An 18,110-nucleotide genomic window follows, 5' to 3' on the forward strand; every position below is an offset into this window, starting at 1 on the left:
TTCCCAACGCACGGGGAAAATAAAACTGTCAGGCTGCGATAAATCGCAATTAATAGTAATTAATTGAACCAGCCTTGGTCTAATCGTGACATAAATCACAGAAGCCATTTTTTTTATATTAAAAAACAAATAAAAAAAAGCAACTCCTCACTAAAATTGATGGCTTCTCTGAATGCATCTCGGGGCATTTAATCATCTGTTAATGGGCTGCATTACTCAGGAAATGATTTAAATAATGGGAATGTACTGTGAGAAAATTAGAATGATTACACACTAATGGGCTTTCCATTGTGCTATGAAAGTTTTAAATAAACTACACGTGGAATGAGAAAATGTGTCAACTGTCAGGATTTATAAAAAAAAAAAGGACTTTTCCGACACCAAAAAACAAATTTAAACACTATGAAATTTATTTCATCAGTAGCAATGTACAAGATTTATAAAGCTTGTCGGATTAACTTCCTCCAGATTGTATATAAATCTGCTGGACTGTTTGAAAGAAACAGAAAGAGGTTTAAATAGAAGCTAACAAGAAGGAAAAAAAAGGACAAATAAAATAGCAAGTATTTACCAGTAACTGTTCCTGTTGGGGTTACATTGTAATTCTGTAATATATGTACAAAAAAACCCTACTAAGCCATTCTTCTAGAGCACAAAAATACAGGATTATCTGCAAAAACCTCAGCTTAAACGGGTATCATTTTAATCAGTTTGTCTCAGAATTAACTTACCCTTTCAGAAATGTTCAATACAGGTTAAAGAGCCAAAACAGATGAGTGGAAAAAAAATGACAGTTTGACATTTTTTCCCTTGTTTCACATTGAAAGAAGACAAGTTTTTCTTTACAGATAGATCTATACAATCTTGTGAGACAAGTTGCTTCAACGACCCATCCTTCGTCCACCAGCTGTCACGTGTACAGGTCCTGCTCCGAGCTCTTCTCACTCCTTCCTGCGTTTCTTGTCGTGGTAGTCGTCCTTGGAGCGGGTGCTGGTGGATGGCCGCTTGGAGCCGCCGTGCTGCTTGGCCTGCTCCAAGAACTTGTCCAGACCGAAGGGATCCTCCTCAAACTGGACCGGCCCTTCTCTCCTCTGCCCGTGCTCGGCCCCGGAGAACTCTTTGTCGGGAGCAAACCTGAAAATGAGCAGGGAGGTGGATCGTTAGCACTCCCTGACAAGGAAAGAACTGTACGCCAAAAGATTTCTGCAACAGAAAATGAGGGTAGAATTGATGAGCAGGGCGTTATATGTGGATTTTTCTGTTTACATTTGAGAGCAAAACAACACCCACAAACTATTTTTTTCCCCCAAGGTTCAGTGGGAACGAATAACTGCAACAGCAAGAAAATGCATGACGACCAAATAGTTTTATCAAAACAGAGAAACTGAAAAAAATAGTAAAACAAGTTTCCTAAGGCCCCACTAATTGCTTACAACACTGTCAGTTAGTGTTTTTAAATTCCTAACATGTTCATTGTTGATTTCTATTGAGTCCCTCCAGTAGGTCTAAAATTTATTTTTTACATGTAGCCCTAGTTTTAATTTTTTTTTAATGTTCAATTCCTTATAGGCGTCTTCCTTACATTATGCTGCTGAATTTGTCACATGCACAACTAACTAAAAAACTAAACAAATAAGGCCGAAAGCAGCAACATGCTAACAGAATGTCCACATGAGCCATATCTAGCGTTAGCTGCAGTACCTGTTGTTCTTCATGAGTGAGTCAAAGTCATCTGAGTAGGCATCTTTGTCGATGTTCTTGCTGGGCCTGTAGATGTTGGAGGCCATGTCTCGGCCGCTGTTGAATGGCTTATCGTAAACGTTGTACGTGTCATCTTCACCACCGGCAAAACCACTGTCCATGCCCTGAGAACCAAGGAAAGTCCAAATATGTTTATTATCTAACAAAAACGAGAATTTTACAATAACTCTTTGTTGTTTTATTATACAAAATATCACGAATGATAAATGTTTGGTTCAGGATAAATTAAAGCAGGTGTGTGGACGTTCGCACCTTGCTCTGATTGAAGAGTCGCTGGTCGTACTGAGCTTCGCTGGTGGTACGAGGGTTGGGTTTGCCCAAAGCAATGAGCTCACTGATGTCTCTGTCCTGATCTCTCTGCAACTTTGACCTGGGACAAAAATAAATAAATAAATACACACAGAAAGAGAAATGACGCCAGACTGCAAGTAAAAACCACAGCCGTAGGACAAAACGAAAGAAAGGAACTCAACTTAAGCAATAACTTTGGTCGGAAGTTTTACACGAAACTCATGTGTAAGTAGGGTCGCCCTTATTTTTTAATTTCCTTTCTAATATTCTTACTTGAACATTTTAAATGGAAACATAAATAAATGTTTGGATATAATCCAAGGATTATGTGTCTGCCATCTAGTGGTGGCCGGTAGAAACAACAATAATGTGTAATTTGGAATTTATTCATTATTCAGATAAGGCAGCAGTCACAATTCTGAGTTAATACCATGAACTAAACACCCAATAATATCAAAGCTTACTTCTCTTTATGCAATCCATGAGCTTAAATATGTAGTTTCAATAGTCTTGTGCTATGTGCATGTGACTGAGGAGTAGAATAGATATACTCAAGTGTATTTTCATGAACATTGGTTGTTTTAGTCAAGATTAAGCTAAAATATATTTTCCGCCAACTATATTTAAAATCCTTGTTAAAGGCTTTGATATTTTATTATATTTCCTGTTAGAAATTCCTTAAATTTTGCAACCCTGTGTGTAAGCTATAAATCATGCTGAAATTAGCTTATAAAGACTCATGAAAGCACAACGCTCGCTGCCTTACATGACAAACTTTTCAACAAAGACTCTTGTGATCTCTTTGCGCTCAGAGCAGCGGATGAGGATGACTCTCAGCTACCACCAAACCAAATTTGAACTCAATATCTGAGGTGACAAAAACTTTTGAAAGATATTCAGTTTTCTAACATTTCCTCGAATTGTTATTTTGTATACAAGATGAAAAATGTGAATAAATATGTTTATTCTTCTATGTTTTCTGACCGAAATTCTATTCAAATGTGTGTGTGTGTGTGTTTGTGTGTGCTTGGTGACTTTAAGATGCTGATTGTCCTTCAGCAAACAGCCACCTCAAAGTGAAGTGAAAGGTAATTTTCAGATAACAAGGTCTGTGCCTCTCTGACAGCTGAAACTGTGACTGTAATGAGCTCTCCTGTGAATTTCACTTTCTACATTTGTCCTGGGACTCGACGCCATCACCAGACAAGCTGACAGTGCACACAGATCCACAAATACACACTGATCATGCAACTCGCATGCAAAGCCTGCAGATACCTGCAGACAAAGAAGTGCTTGAGCGCTCTGCAGGATCCTGCTGTTTTTGTTCAGCGTTACTGCTGCTCTCATAAATGATTCAGCAGCGAGCTGTGCATCTGTGTGTGTGTGTGTGTGTGTGTGTGTGTGTGTGTGCATTTAAAGTGTGTCCAGCACCTCTTATCGGGAGCAGCCCTGGAAATGTTCTTGTCGTGCTGTCGGTCCTTCCTCCTGTCATGGCGGATCATGTCACGCCCTCTGGCCTCGCTGTCCTCACCACCTGCTGTGCGAGAGACGGGGTGAGAGGATTAGAAGTGGGAGAATGGTGTCCGAATGAGAAGAAAAAAAAGAAGATGTGAAGTGGAAGATGTAGAGTGTAAGTGCAACAGAGGTGAAAAGAGATCGGAGACAATGAGGGGAAAAAAGAAAATAAAGATGAGAGAAAAAATAACAGACTAGTGTTTCTTCTCCAAAAAGTCTGGGAGTCAGACACATCATTTCATCACTTACTGATACTGTTAACACTAGCAAAAGTGAAAAACGCTGTCATCACGTATGCAGCTCATGTTCCAGACTTGGAACAGGAAACAGCACAACAAAACAACAAAGCCTCCTCTACTGGCTCAGAAAGCATCACATTTGCATACAGCACAAACACACACCCACTGTAGACGTTTGAATATTAAGGACGCATTAAAATAACCCGTTCCTCTTGGGGGTTTAATCGTCAGGACTCACCTTTGTCACCGTGGCTTTTAATCCCCGCTCTTTGGTCTCGAGCCATTTGAGCCAGCTCCCTGAGCTTCTCCTCCTTCTTCTCCTTCTCTTTCTGAGCCATCTTCTTTTCGACCTGAGCTCGCATCTCCACCGCCTCTCTGGCCTGAACACACGACCGGCGTTCAAATACGAGCACAGAGGGCAAATTTCAAACATCTGAGGTCGCAAAACCGCAATCGCACGTTACCTTTCTATCTGCAATATAGAGCGCCTCGGCCAGCTTCGCAAAGTTTTCATTGATGTGGACTGTTTGCAGACCCCTTCCATCGGCAGCTAAACGTTTGTCCAGAGGGATGGTGTACCCCTGCAGCAAATCAAGCAAATGAACCTCTGTCATGCATTCAAAACATAAACATTAAAAATTCTGCAAAAGCAACCATCAGTGTCAATATGCTGGAGAAAATAAAAGCTTCAGTTGACTCTGGTGACTTTACCTTCGCGTTCTTCCAGTTGGAAATGCAGGGAGGGATCTTCCACTCCTGCTGCTCCTTGACCGTCATCTACAGACAAAGTGACAAACTATTAGAGACATGAACCAGCCTTTATTTTGATCTATAATGCAAAAAGAGCTGAAAGGCAGAACACTCGTAACATTTTGACCAAGTCTTACCTTTCTGCTTGGAGAGTGCATGACAGGGGCAGGGGGTGATGGAGGCCCTCGGGGAATCTTCTTGTTGATTCTGAAACACGCAACAATTCACATTACCGTCTTGAGCACTTTCTTCTGATGACTTCTTAAAGCAGATACTGAAGAATCAGTGTAGAAAACACGACTTAAAATTGTCACGTAGGTCGGTTCTTTTGACATAAAAAAGATGGAGGAAGCGTCTTTGCCTCTTGTACATAATTGAAGGCAGCAAGACCCATTTTAGAGGATCTGTCGTGTTGTATCTTTGGAACCAGCATCTGCGCACTAGCAATGTGGGGCTTTAAGTCCTGCCTACTCTGCCACACACAATCATGGTGTCACATGACCTTTCTATTAGGCATGAAAGAATGAAATACAGCTAAATGTGTAAGAAAAATGCATATATAAACATATAGCAGCAAGGTAAGAACTACATCAACACCCAAAAAATTATCTGAGTATATTATTTTTAAATTCTAGGGCAATATGTGTGTCCTGTTCATTTACACGGCTGGACTTAAATGTTGTATTGAGACCAGCTATGGCAGTGGTGCCCAATCATGGTCCTGGAGGGCCACTGTCCTGCATGTTTTATATATTAGCAGTATATAAGCAGTTATTTTTCAGGCATGCTAACTTACTTGAAACGGGGAGGCTCCATGGGATCTTTCTGCATTTCCACCATCCGGATCACTCTCTGTTTGGCTCCAGAATTAAAAGCCACCCCCTGCTGGGATGGGGTGTATCTATAAGAGAGAAAGAAGAAATGTATCATATGGGATTTATTCCCATCATAAACTATATAAACAAACTGGGACAAAAGCAGCATTTCCAAATTTCAATGATTCCATTATTTTTAAATGTCACAAAAAATTGTTCATTTCTGCAGTTTATCATTTAAAAAAAATAAGATTATACAAGTTAGTGTTACTTGCACTTGTTACAGTGAGAATGACAGAAAAGGAGCTGTTGAACATTAAATTAGCATTTTATGTTTTTTCTGAACATGAGTTATGACCCCAAAACTGAGGTAATACTTAACTATTAATTTACTGCCACACCACTAAATAACTTAGACACAATTCACGCACCTTGTGAACAGGAATAAGTTTAAAATCAAAAATAGAAGCTTTGATAACTGAATAAAATTAAATGTATAGTTACACTTAACATGGCGCCTTATACAGCACACCAGAAAATCATGTTTGGTATTAATGACAGATCTAAATAGCTGTTAATATCTTTTTTTAAGATATAGATTAGGAGAATGTTTTCTATTTGAACTGTCAGAAACCTGACAAGTCTAATCCAACCTATAAACAAAATTGTTGCTGTCACCTGCTGCAAGCCGGTGACAGCAACACACAAAAAAAAAAAACACCCAAATGCTGTCTGCAGTTTTAAAAGGCTGCTGATAATGCTTCAGCCACCATCCGTACCTGATGTACTGTGCAGGAGCTTGTTTGTCTGCAGCTCTTACAGGCATGGCGGCAGCGATCTTCTGAGACACCTGCTTGCTCAGGGCGGCACGCGTCTTCTCCGTCAGCTACAAAGACACAAAACCACAACCATGAGCAGCTGATCCCAGGTACTGATAAACAACGTACAACAAGATAATGTGATAAATAAAAAAACAACTCCTGCTTATTGCTGTAATGACAGACATTTTAGGGCTTTAACAAAAGGAAAAAGAACTACTTTAGGTTCTTAAAGATAAAGGATTCAATGGCTCCAACAAGAAGAATTTGGGTTATAAATGAGAGACAATGACCTAGACTACTTAAACTATATGCATGCACAATGACAATATATTTCAAAAGCATCAGTCAAAATTAATTTAAGTTTCTTGATTTTACAAAGATTAATTTTGATCATTCAATAATACCAGGGTTAATGCATTAGTAACAAATAAAAACAATGGACTTAATACTCTCCTGCTACAGCAGTGAGTTTTCCAACATTAACTCCTATGAATAAGTTAATTTGACAGGAACCTCTTTCTAACTCCTGAAACACATGAATGTTGCACAACGTTGTACCTCCTGTACGGCCTCCTCGTCAGGCTTCTGCAGTTCCTGAGCATCGTCGTTGAGAACCTCCTTTGGAAGCAGGTCCGTGTACTTGCTAAAGATCACCTGCAATGAAATGAGACGAGATGTTTAGAAACAGCGAATAAAACCTGAAAACCAGTGCTTGTACTTTCAAATCACACCAAACCATAAAATAATTAAGAATAATTAAACAGCTCAGTCCTAACCTTTTGATTATGTCGAACAAACCTGCTTGTGTAATGCAAATGCTTAACTTACATCGGCTTTTCTGGATTTGCCGGAACAGAGCCACCTTAAGTAACTATACAATTCATGTTCTGCTATTCTGAACAGTCTGGATTTTGTGACTCAAAGCTGTATAAAGTTTTCTCTGATGCCCTTAACACAAATTGACTATCACAGCGATATCTCGCAGACAGACCTTATCCTTTCCCTGTCCTTGTCTGGCAATGGCATCATATTTGATCTTTCCTTCTGCATCCACTTGCACTGCCAGGGCATTGTTTGTCTTCCTCTTCCTGCCCATCTCCAGAGGAAACTGGGCCACGTGGATCTCAGGAAAAGCTCCTCCATCTCCGAAGTCCTGCACAAACAAACACAGATCCCCAACCACCGTTTAGACGACGTTCGTTCACATAAAGTGTATATAAGACCAGCCAGACCGATTTACCTCCAAGGCGCGGGGCACCCAGCCTTTCCTGTGCCCGTAAGGAGGGGGCTCTCTGCGGGACGAGACCAGAGCTGTGGAGTAGGACTTCTGAGCACGAAGCCTCTCCTCTGCTTCCAACTGGTCCTGCGACAGCTGCGTCGGCGCTGGTAAAAAGCTTCACACAAAAAACACGCTTTTAAGCTTCATTGTTTTGAATTAGGAGCACGGATGCTATTCCCTCGCCAGCGTTAGCCGCATCACAATTAGCCTAACTCCAAGCGTAATAGCAGCGCCATTTGAACGTGGGAATCAATCTATCCAACAATTAAATCGAAGTATCATTACATCTACACATAAGTCTATACAGTAAGGTACAGTTATACAGTAAAATAACTTGTTTAGTGAACGCAGCTGCTACGCTGGCTAATGCTAGCTGTTTATTTGATAAGATGTTAGCAACTAGCTTTAGCTACTGTCGTATGTTTCGAATAAATCATGAAAAACAAAAACTAGTTGCGGGCCAGAAACATCGCCGTAAAAATCCTCTAATCGTATTATATTCACCGAATGACACAGGATTAAAACGGCATCCAGCAACATTTTCTTTATTTTCTGTAAACACACAAGGCCTTGTTGAGACTCACCTCGTTAGAGACATTTTCCTTTCTTCCGTAGCACTAAACTGAGCATGCGCAGTGACGTAATAGCCCAGATGAGACTTGAATAGACAGAAACCTGTTGAAATATTTGAGTGAAAAAATACATTATTCATTTTACTAAATGAAAATAATATTTGAGTGGCATAAGATAGATAGATAGATAGATGTAGCTGACAATCTTTTGGAAAGTTAAAAACGTTGTTAGTGAGAAGCATAGTTAAATTGTTATTTTATTTATGTATTTTGATATTAATTTGTATTTTTTAGCTTTTAACTTTATAATGATCTTGACCAGGTCTAAACTAAAAGAAAAAAAAAGTCAGATGGTTTAAATAAAGGGTAAATTAAATGAATAATCCCAGAGATTGCCTTGAATCCACTGGGGGAGTGTATAACAATGAAGCGATGACATCTGAACTGGCACTGGCACTAACTAGCAAAATAAGACCAGGAAACTCTGTCTGTTGACAACATGAAACAAACAAGCAAACAGAAAGCATTGTCTTCCATTTTATTTGCCATTCAGAAACCTCCCTTTCTTAAAAAAAAGTGGTTTAAACTATAAATCATCTAAGCATTTAAATCATACCAGTATAATTTAAATGCTTATCAAAAAACAATAAAACTTTAGATGTTAAATAGACAGTATTTGACATCTCTTAAAGGGGAATTTCAAACATTTTGATGTGAGGTTTTGTGGAAAGGTATGAACAATAACAGGTAGCTTTTAAATGACCTCAATTTGGAGAATGACCTTAAATCTGTGAAGACTGATGCAGTTAGTCCCAATATGACCAAGACCAAAGTGGATTACTGGCATCTTAAAATAACTCCAGTCTTCAAAAGTTCATAACGTTTTATGCAAACACCACAAATTAAATCAAAGGTATCCAATTCTGGTCTCTATACTGACTTTTTCAGCTGCTTCCCTGTTCTAACACACCTGATTCAATGTTCTTAAGATCTGTAGAAGGTTGGTAATCACCCATACATTCACATCAGGTATGTTGAAGCAGAGACACATCTAAAACATACACAACAGTGGCCCCAGAGGACCAGGATTGGACGCCACACTGCCATCAATTTAGCATTACACGGTTATTCCAGCAGAAATACAATAATATTTCTGCCAGAGGTGTTGCCATGTTGCTCTGGATGTGTTACAGTTTGCTGCTATTTGTGCTTAAAAAAAAAGTGCAGGCTAGCTGTTAGCTCATCAATCTGGTCTGAATTAAATTCTATTTTTCCTAATTGAGGTTGTTCCAAAAGCTATCTACAACAAGGAAGATATTAATTGTTTATAACTTTTTATATATTATAAGTTATCCATTTTACAGGTTTGTCTAAATAGGCTATATAGAAAGAATTTCTGTACCCTGTATGGAGAATTCAGTGTTCTTGTGTATATTTAATGGTCGATATTCCAGCATATTTATTGTGAGTAAAAATGTCTCGGAGTCAAATAAACTCACAGAAGCAACTAAGCTGTCATAAAAATGCAAGTGATAATCGAAAAACCGTTCCACATTTGTTCAGCCAGTTTAATGTTCTGTCATTTGAGGAAGAGGTATTTAGCAAAAAACAAACAAACAGTGTAGTAGTTTGTTTTTCTTTTATTACCACAGGCCAAGGCAAATGTATGACTTGGGGAGCTAGATTATCTGCTGAATGAATTCTGATCTGAGCAAAAAATAAAAAAAAAATAAAAATCACAACACAAATAGCTCAAGGCATTTTGTATTTATTTCTTTCGGGGAAAAAAAAAAGTAGCTGAAGTGCTCCAAGCGCAAGCCAAAAATTCATACGGGTATTGACCCGATGTGTTAAATTGTACAACTGTGCTGATGTCATTCGCAGCATCGAAAAACTGAGCAGAGTTGTGTCGTAAAGCATTTAATGAGATCATGATATAGTCCTCAACCTCCCCAGTCGGGATGAGTCGAAAAAGTCAGTCAGTTTTTCATCAGCTCCCTTTTAAAATCATAAATCTCAGAGAGATCGCATCTAAGTGAAAAGGACACTGAGTAATAGCAACAGTGAGGAATCTATAAATATTCTCCAACTATTTCTATTTGGCTCATGTGGCTCTTTTTCCACAGACTGAAAAATTACAAACTAGGCAGCAAATTAATGACGTGGGAGCAAAAGTCTTTCCGAGTTACATCAGTAGACGAACAGACGTTGCCAATAACAGAACTTCCAAATGTTCCCATGTCTGGATGGTCTGATACTTCAAGTTTTTGTCCATTTTATCGATCTCTCCTGGTTGTCTAACACTGTATGGAGGCAACACAAACAGGAAGGACAGTCAGTCCCACTGTGTGGAAAATAAGCAGGAGACCTCCAAGCTGTTCCAGTCCACCGAACGAAAAGCTCACAGTGTGAGTTTTGTCATGGAAGAGAGGAGCCGTATAATGTCAGCCTAATCGACTCCGCTGGTATGATGAATGTGATGAAGATCTTGACTGGGACTTCTCAGCCATGAGGATGACGAGCAATAAAAGTGACATCCCTGGTGTGAAAGGCTCTTATTTAGAGCTCCTCCCATTTCTTTTCCCTCCTACTTTGGCAGTTTGTCAGTCAGAGAGACAGTTTATTAAAGGACACGTCGCAGGAGATCCATCACGGGCTTTTAATAAATCCAGCAGCTCACTCACTTTACAGCTGTCGAGCTGAACTCTGATGTGGCGGTAGCTGAGAGTCATTCCCAACAAGTTCTTTGAGTGCTAAGCTCTTGTCATATTGCACGAGATTGGGTTGGACCAAAACGGCTCTGACTCCGTCATTTCTTAACCACGAGATGATCTGACGTTAAAACCTGTGCATGAAAGCTGGCGGGCGATACGCAGTCTTTTAAGGAATACTAGCCTTTTCAATATAACATTGTTTTGACTCAAGACTTGCGTTATAGTCCTCAAACAGCAGCTTTAACAGTTTACTGTCCTTGCAAAAAGAATTAAAAAAAAAAGTGTAATCAGTGGAGTAACAAGGCTTTTTGAGCAGAATTTAAAAACGAACGATGAAGGCTACCCTGGAGGTTAAATGTCCTTTCATTTGAAAATCAGCCTTTTGATGCATTCATCAGCTTAAGGTCAGACTACGACGAGAGCGAAAACTATGTTCACCGCCACTGCGATGAGGCCAGGGACAGGGAACGCAGGTGCTGCCAGCTGTGTTTGCTCGCTGCTGAGGTGCAACAAAGGAAGATGATACAAGCAGGCGCGGAGGTGGCATGGCATTTAGCTTGAAGGATGCTGCCAGCAACTGCATACGAGTGTGGAGCGGAGAACAGCAAGATGGACCTCCCTACATCACATCTTTAGTGCCGAGGTTGGATAAATCCCACATAGGCTGCCTTTTAAAATTTAATAACAGAATAATGCGAGGGCCGTCATTCATCCATGGCATTCCATTTGTTGTACAAAACCAAGACAGTCACCATCTAAAATATTAACCCCATTCTTTGAAGAAATGCATGTCGCCCGCCATGTTTCATGCCAGCGTTTTAAACTAGGACCATCTTGTATTGAGAAATGATGAACTTATAGCTGATTTGCTTAAATATTGGAATGGCCGTTATACACAATTTTGTGCAATTTTTACAACGTGTCAGCACTCAGAGTATGTGCTGGGAGTGACTCTCAGTTACTACCACACCAAATTGTAGCTCAGTATCTGTAAAACTGACTGAGTTATGCCCATTTTTGTGTTTTCTAAAGTCTGTCAGCCGCCATTTTGAATTCTTTTCACATTCACTCGTAGATGTCTGTTTACTGATTGTTTCCTGAAAGGATCATCAAAAACCACCAAGTGATTCATGAGATACTTTGCTAACAGACAGAGTTGACCCCCAAAATTAATGGCAACGATTTCAAGACACATCAAGCGCGATCTGTGCGCACCCAGAGCACATGTTGGGGATAACTTACAGCTACAACCACACCAAATTCTAGCTCAGTATCTGTAAAATTGTCTGAGTTATAATCATTTCTCTGTTGGCTGAGGTCAATTAGCTGTGGCGGCCATCTTGAATTGGGTTATTGAGTTGTAGTTGTACATCGAATGATTGCTTTCTGAAGGTCTTATTAAAACCCACCCACTGGTTCGTGCAATATTTTGCTAAAGCAACAGACACACACAAGAAAAAAAAATATATTATTGCCCACCATTCGCTTTTCTGAGACGTGCAATAAAAATCTCTAAAATTAGGCAGCGTGCACAAGACTTCAAGTAAAGGTAACTTTACTCTCATTTGCCCCAGTTAATTTCTCAGTTATGCAAACAAAAACAACAAAAAAAGCTAAAATGTCATTTGTTGAAGGCCGAAAAGCTGATTTTCTTTGATATGTGTTGGGTTTTTATTTCACTTAACCTGCTAAAAGAAACCACACGGAGAGGACTGTTTATCTTTTCTGAAAGCTTTTGCAAAAGGAGAGGTTCCAGTCAGCAGACTAATAGCGTTGCTGTTCTGAGAAGCTCCAACTTCTAGCACGAGCTATCATTTTTTTATTAAGAGAAAGCAAAGGGTGTGGACTGAGCCAGTCCATAGTTTAAACACAAAGATAACATACTGAGGCAGTGGACACTCTGCTTCTTAACCATAACACAGGAGCTGTTTCTAAGCCAGACGCTGTTTGTGAAACTGGCGCCCGGCATCTGTAAACACGGTAAGAATGAACTTAATCAAACCCTCTGACATTCAGTGTGTCACGTAGGCAGTTTTGCACATAAGCATAAAGGCTGGTAACATTAAAACCCTAACAATATGGTTCTTCAATGAACAGGCCTAAATGAGCTTAGTGAACTGTGTAATGTTTTCAAATATTTAAACTTTTTATCTTGATGTGAAACCTCAGGAGTTGAGCTCTTCTGCTGCTGTCAGTCAGAACGTGGGACACGAGGACTACTCCTAAACTCATCGGGTGATCTGTGGGAACTACAGAAACGTGCTTCCTCCTCCTGCTTGGCGTTTGTAGGGGGAGTTGTTCTCGAAGCAGAGCTCCTCTCTGTGGGGAACGACTCATCAGTTCATTATTACGGGTAAACACTGGGAGGAGCAGGAATAACTCAGAAAAGACAGAAAGCGGGACTTTTGCGTTTACAAAAAGGGACTCGCGGTGGGCCAACCGGCAGTGAACTTTTTCACACCATTACCTTTCATGTGATGCGTGCACACATGCAAGTTGCGGAAGCTCCATGGGGTGTATACTGCGCGAGGCATGGCACGTTTGATTAAACGAGGCAGCGTCTTTCTGGAGCTTAGTTTCTTCTTTCCGCTGCAGCTCTCCACCCGGGCGACCCGTCTCGTACAGGTTCTGTTGCCACGTGTCACCTCAGATTTGAGTGGGCTGAAAGACGATCTCAAATGAGCGCGAGTCTATTTCCATTTACGTCTTCCGTGTCAGGAGAGGTCACACTGTGCTGCGCGCGCCCCTGCAGCGCTTTGATCAATCACTTTGGATTACAGGGATGTGAGTTCCTGCGTGACGGGAAAAATATTATTTAAATCCAGTGGACAGGAGCGACAAGCCACTGGTTGCCTCTGAATGATCACTGACATGTAGCGTGCTGGTTGCACTACATTTTGAGGTAAGGTTCGAAAAGGTCATGAGCAATTAGTATCTTACCTGCTGCAGAAAGCTCTTTGAATGATGTCATTTTGGAGAAAAAGCTCACTTTGACAGCACTGACAGTTTTTGCTCCGCATCTGAGTTCTAGCCATTTTTGTGTTTTTGAAAGTCAGTTAGCTTTGGCAGGCATCTTGAATCAGGTTGATTCCAAAATTTAAGTAGTTGTAGAGGTACAAACAGTGATTGTTTTCTGAAAGTTTCATTAAAAAACATCAAGTGGTTCATGAGATATTTTGCTAACAGACAGGCAGAGTTGACACCAAAAGTTATTTACAACGTTTTAAGCAAATATCTTACACAATGTGTAGCAGCGCATCATGTGTAGAGGGTGACTCTCAGCAACTACCACACCAAATTTTACCTCATTTCCTAATTTTTGTGTTTTCAAAGCTCACCTGCCTATAGTGAGCATCTTAAACTAAGTTGACTTGAAAATTTAAACGGGTAAAGACGTACATCCAAGGATTAGTTTCTGAAAGTTTTATTAATTTCCGTCCAGTGGTTCATGACATATTTTGCTAACAGACAGACAGAGTTGACTCCAATAAATAATAAAACAGTTTTAAACACAGATCTCATGCGATTTGTTAACGCTCAGAATATGTATTTGGAATGACTCTCAGCTAATACCACCTCAAACTTTAGCTCAATATCTGTTAAATTGACTGAATTATAGAGATTTTTAGGTTTGTTAAGGTCAGTTAGCTATGGCAGCCAATTTGAATTAGGTACACTCAAAAAATGAATCATTTGTAAATGTACATCCAATAAATGCTTTCTGGGAGTTTTAATAAAATCCATCTGGTGGTTAATGAGATATTTTGCTAACAGACAGGCCAACAAAAACACAGGGAAACAGATTGTTGCCCACCTTTTGCTTTATGGTGGTGGGTGATAATAATAACTATTTAAAAAAAAGATTTTTGTTTCTATGCCTCAAGCTTGTTTATATAAGTGAGTGAATCATGTAAAAATGAATCAGATTATTTTCACATATTGACCACTAGATGGTGCCACTACCCAAACGCAAACGCTGGATCCAAGTGCATCGACTTTCACGAGTGACAACAGGGACGGCTGCAGGTGATTCCACTTTACTTTACTTTGCTCCACAGTGTCTGATTTGCATGAGAATGAGGCAGACAACGAAATGGTGTGACGCCGATGCCGCCGCACCCGTGTGAGTGTGCGCCTGAAGCCTGTGCCGTTTTGTCGAAATGTGAGCGCGCCTGTGTGCGGGTCTGGTGCGAGTGCCAGAAAATGCATTAGCTGTGAGCGAGACAGAGGAAGCCAGCAGCAGCCAGTCAATGCCTCTTTGCCTCAGCAGGCGGGCTGTCTGAGATGCTATTCCCTCTCCTTGCTTTGGATTTCGTCCAACTTGGACGCCACACATCCCATTCAGGGCGCTGGAAAGGGAAAATGAACTCCCACCACCAGCAGCCCCATCACTTCTCAATTTGGAGAGGAGGTCATTAATTTCCCAATCAACATTAAAAAAAAGAAGCCTCATAAAAATCAGAGAGCCTGTTGCTGCGATTGAGAGCTAATTAAAACGCACTCAGCACACACCGCCAGCATTTTGACGCTTTTACTCGGCCTGTATCAACAAGCAAGTGCAGTTGCACTCTGATAAAGCCTACACCGTGCCCTTGCGCTTGTGCTGCTGGCGCTGTGCGCCGCCGCGTTGATCTTGACCTTGAAAATGGGAAGGGCAGATGCAAGCGGAGCCCGTGGAGCCTGGGCTGATCTCCAGAGCCTGCCGCTCCACGAGGGTCCTGGTAGAGAGCAGCAGCATTGCCTCCTGCAGGGCAGATATGTATCACTCCAGGTTTCATACACAGTCTTCTTCTTCTTCTAAAAAAAAAAAAAAAAAAGGCAGCTTTAAGCATCTACAGTTCAACCTCATTTTCTGTGCCTTTTGATCTTCGCGAGAGGTAACGGTTCACTTTGAGGGAAAGAGATCAAAAATCAGGTTATACCCCATGTTGGGTTCACGGGGAGGAAACTTATAGAGCTCTACTTTAAATCAGTTCTTTTCATTTCATTTATATAGCACCGATTCACGACAAGTCATCTCAGGGGCACTATACAACTAAATAATAAGTCCAGATTCAGATAAAAACAGTGCCAGATTTAAATCCAAATGACAGTCAGTTCTATCCAACACATTCACATGCAGTACATTATAAAACAGTACATTATGTTAGCCAGCAGATTGTGTCAAAGCGGCACTTAGTCCCAATCCCCCATTCTTAGCAGCACGTTGGTGACAGTAGAAAGGAACGACTCAATTTTAACAAGAAGAAACCTCCAGCAGAACCAGAACCAGGCTCAGGATGGGCAGCCATCTGCCACCACCGACTGGGGTTTGAGAGGACGGGAAAGAGATGCAGACAGATGCAGAAGGACTGGTCCAGGTGTGGTTCCTATGGGAAGACAAGTGGAGAACACAAAGTTAGCGACAGAATTAGTTGCAAATACAAACATGTGAGGCAGAGTGAGTGAAGACAGCAGCAGAGTGAGGAAATGTGGTCAGTTTGGTCACATTTCTATAGCAGAGTACCTAAGGGAGAGCTCAGGAAACACAAGCCAACACTAACTATAGGATTTATCAAAAAGGAAGCTCTTAAACCTTTTGTTGTGCACAAACATGTACATTTTATATTTCACTGAGCTGTGACTGTTGGCAACTAGGTGGAGACATGAAATTGTGAGAACATATGCAACATTTCCCTTGGAGTCACACTGAACTGGTACTTACAACATGTACATGACTGCAAATAAATTGCAACATTCGCGCAACATGCTTGCAAAAAATGTATTTTTTTTGGTCGCAGTTTAAACAAGGTGTTCTAATTATATCTCAGTTTTATCACAGTTTTTTCTTTTTTTTTGTCACCAATCTGTCACAGTTTAGTTTCATAGGTCACCAACCCCTCACAAAGTTGCCTCACATTTTTTGCACTTTTTTGACTCTTTAATTGAAAAGAGTTACAGACACCTGCGACAACTCTGTGACTATTCTGAGAGACAATTGGTTTTGCATTTTTTCCCAGCATGTTGGTAAATCCTGCTACATGAAAGCGAAGTCCTGTGACTCAGGTGACGAAATTGATAACCTCTGCATATATTTTCTTGCGCATGTTGCCACAAACAGCTGCAGATATAGGTTTAGAGAAGTGATAATACCACATTTACTGTTTGTTATACAATAATCTACTAAGGAGTCAGAGAACTACAGAGTGCAATGCTTTCCACATTAGGTTCAAGTTACTAGGAATATTTATGATAAACAAGGATGAATTGATTTCCTGAACACAAACATTTAATATATATATATATAGACAATGGATGGATGGATGGATGGATATATGTATGTATGTATATATATATATATATATATATATATATATATATATATATATATATATATATATATATATATATTTAAATACCAATTTTTGGGGCCAGTTCTCTCTAAAGTGTGACCTATTGATTCCCATTGTTCATGGAATAGCACATCAGTTTTGTATTTTTTGTTCCTATTAAAACATCACCTAAAGATTACTTTTGCTGGACATATTTGTCAAAATGATGGTGGATTAGTGTCTTCTTTCTGTCAACAGAAATCTAAAGGTAGAGTTTTCCAGGTTGTGCAACAGAAAAACACTGAACAAATAAAATTTGACTTTAAAAGTGTTAAAGTATACCCGTCTTAACGCAACCTGTTTTACTGGTAAATTTCCACATGTGAAGTTATTTCTATGTTCCAAATTCACATTGCAAATATGTTACATTTGAACATGCTCTCACTTGTGAAGTTCATGTGAGTACTCCTAAAAAAAGCATCTCTTCCAAAGACATGCTTGTACAAATAATTTACTTGATCTGACCAGCTGGTCAAGCTTTTTTGTTGCTGTTTTTTTTTCCCTTCAAATAAACCAATCATAAAATTTGTGCAACTATATCATCACTATGGCCTCTCTGTGACTTTCAGAATAAATAAAAGGCACATGCCTTATCAGTATAAACTCCATATAAGTTCAAATCTCTCGAAAACCCAATTTTTCCCTCCATTTTTTTTACAAAGCTATATCAAACAAGAATAAAATACCCTAGTCTTGCTTACATTGTTTCAAAGAGCATTGAGATTTCCTTTAGACCTACTGGAAATCAGTTTAACTAAACTAATTGAACAAAGTTTCTTGGCCAATAAAATTCACAATGGTGTACGACTGGAAGGCTGTTCATAAACTCCTCCCTGCTTCACCACACATTTCGTTTTGGATTTTTCAAAAGAATCTTTAGGAGAAGTTTGTTATAGGCTTGAGTACGTGATTGTTCTCAAAACCTGATATTTGTTTCATGCCGGTATGTAGACATGGTCACTGATAATATTCCTGTGAGTAT

General features: G+C 39.9%; 1 protein-coding gene across 2 annotated transcripts; it reads right to left on the bottom strand.

The window, feature by feature from the left end:
• Window positions 1-388: 388 nt before the first annotated feature.
• On the bottom strand, window positions 389-8,142 carry snw1 (SNW domain containing 1). 2 transcript variants are annotated; one of them, XM_017408996.3, is made up of 14 exons: window positions 8,056-8,142; window positions 7,433-7,586; window positions 7,184-7,345; window positions 6,751-6,846; window positions 6,151-6,257; window positions 5,353-5,457; window positions 4,694-4,763; window positions 4,518-4,583; window positions 4,271-4,387; window positions 4,045-4,186; window positions 3,484-3,586; window positions 2,014-2,131; window positions 1,702-1,865; window positions 389-1,134 (listed from the first exon to the last, which is right to left on the bottom strand). In XM_017408996.3, the coding sequence occupies exons 1-14, from the start codon at window positions 8,067-8,069 to the stop codon at window positions 942-944; spliced, it is 1,611 nt and encodes a 536-aa protein (XP_017264485.1). In that variant the 5' UTR covers window positions 8,070-8,142; the 3' UTR covers window positions 389-941. The 2 variants fall into 2 exon arrangements, with proteins under 2 accessions (XP_017264485.1, XP_017264484.1); XM_017408995.3 differs by having other exon boundaries at window positions 3,484-3,589.
• Between the last annotated feature and the right edge of the window lie 9,968 nt (window positions 8,143-18,110).

The sequence above is a fragment of the Kryptolebias marmoratus genome, linkage group LG19, assembly GCF_001649575.2.
Source record: "Kryptolebias marmoratus isolate JLee-2015 linkage group LG19, ASM164957v2, whole genome shotgun sequence".
NCBI lineage: Eukaryota > Metazoa > Chordata > Actinopteri > Cyprinodontiformes > Rivulidae > Kryptolebias > Kryptolebias marmoratus.

What these genes read in the sequence shown, in the direction of transcription:
- snw1 (XM_017408995.3), bottom strand. An exon ending in AAGGACAGGGAAAGGATAAG is followed by an intron (nt 6,847 to 7,183) that starts GTCTGTCTGCGA and finishes ATTTCATTGCAG; the next exon opens with GTGATCTTTAGCAAGTACAC. An exon ending in GCTCCTGCACAGTACATCAG is followed by an intron (nt 5,458 to 6,150) that starts GTACGGATGGTG and finishes TCTCTCTTATAG; the next exon opens with ATACACCCCATCCCAGCAGG.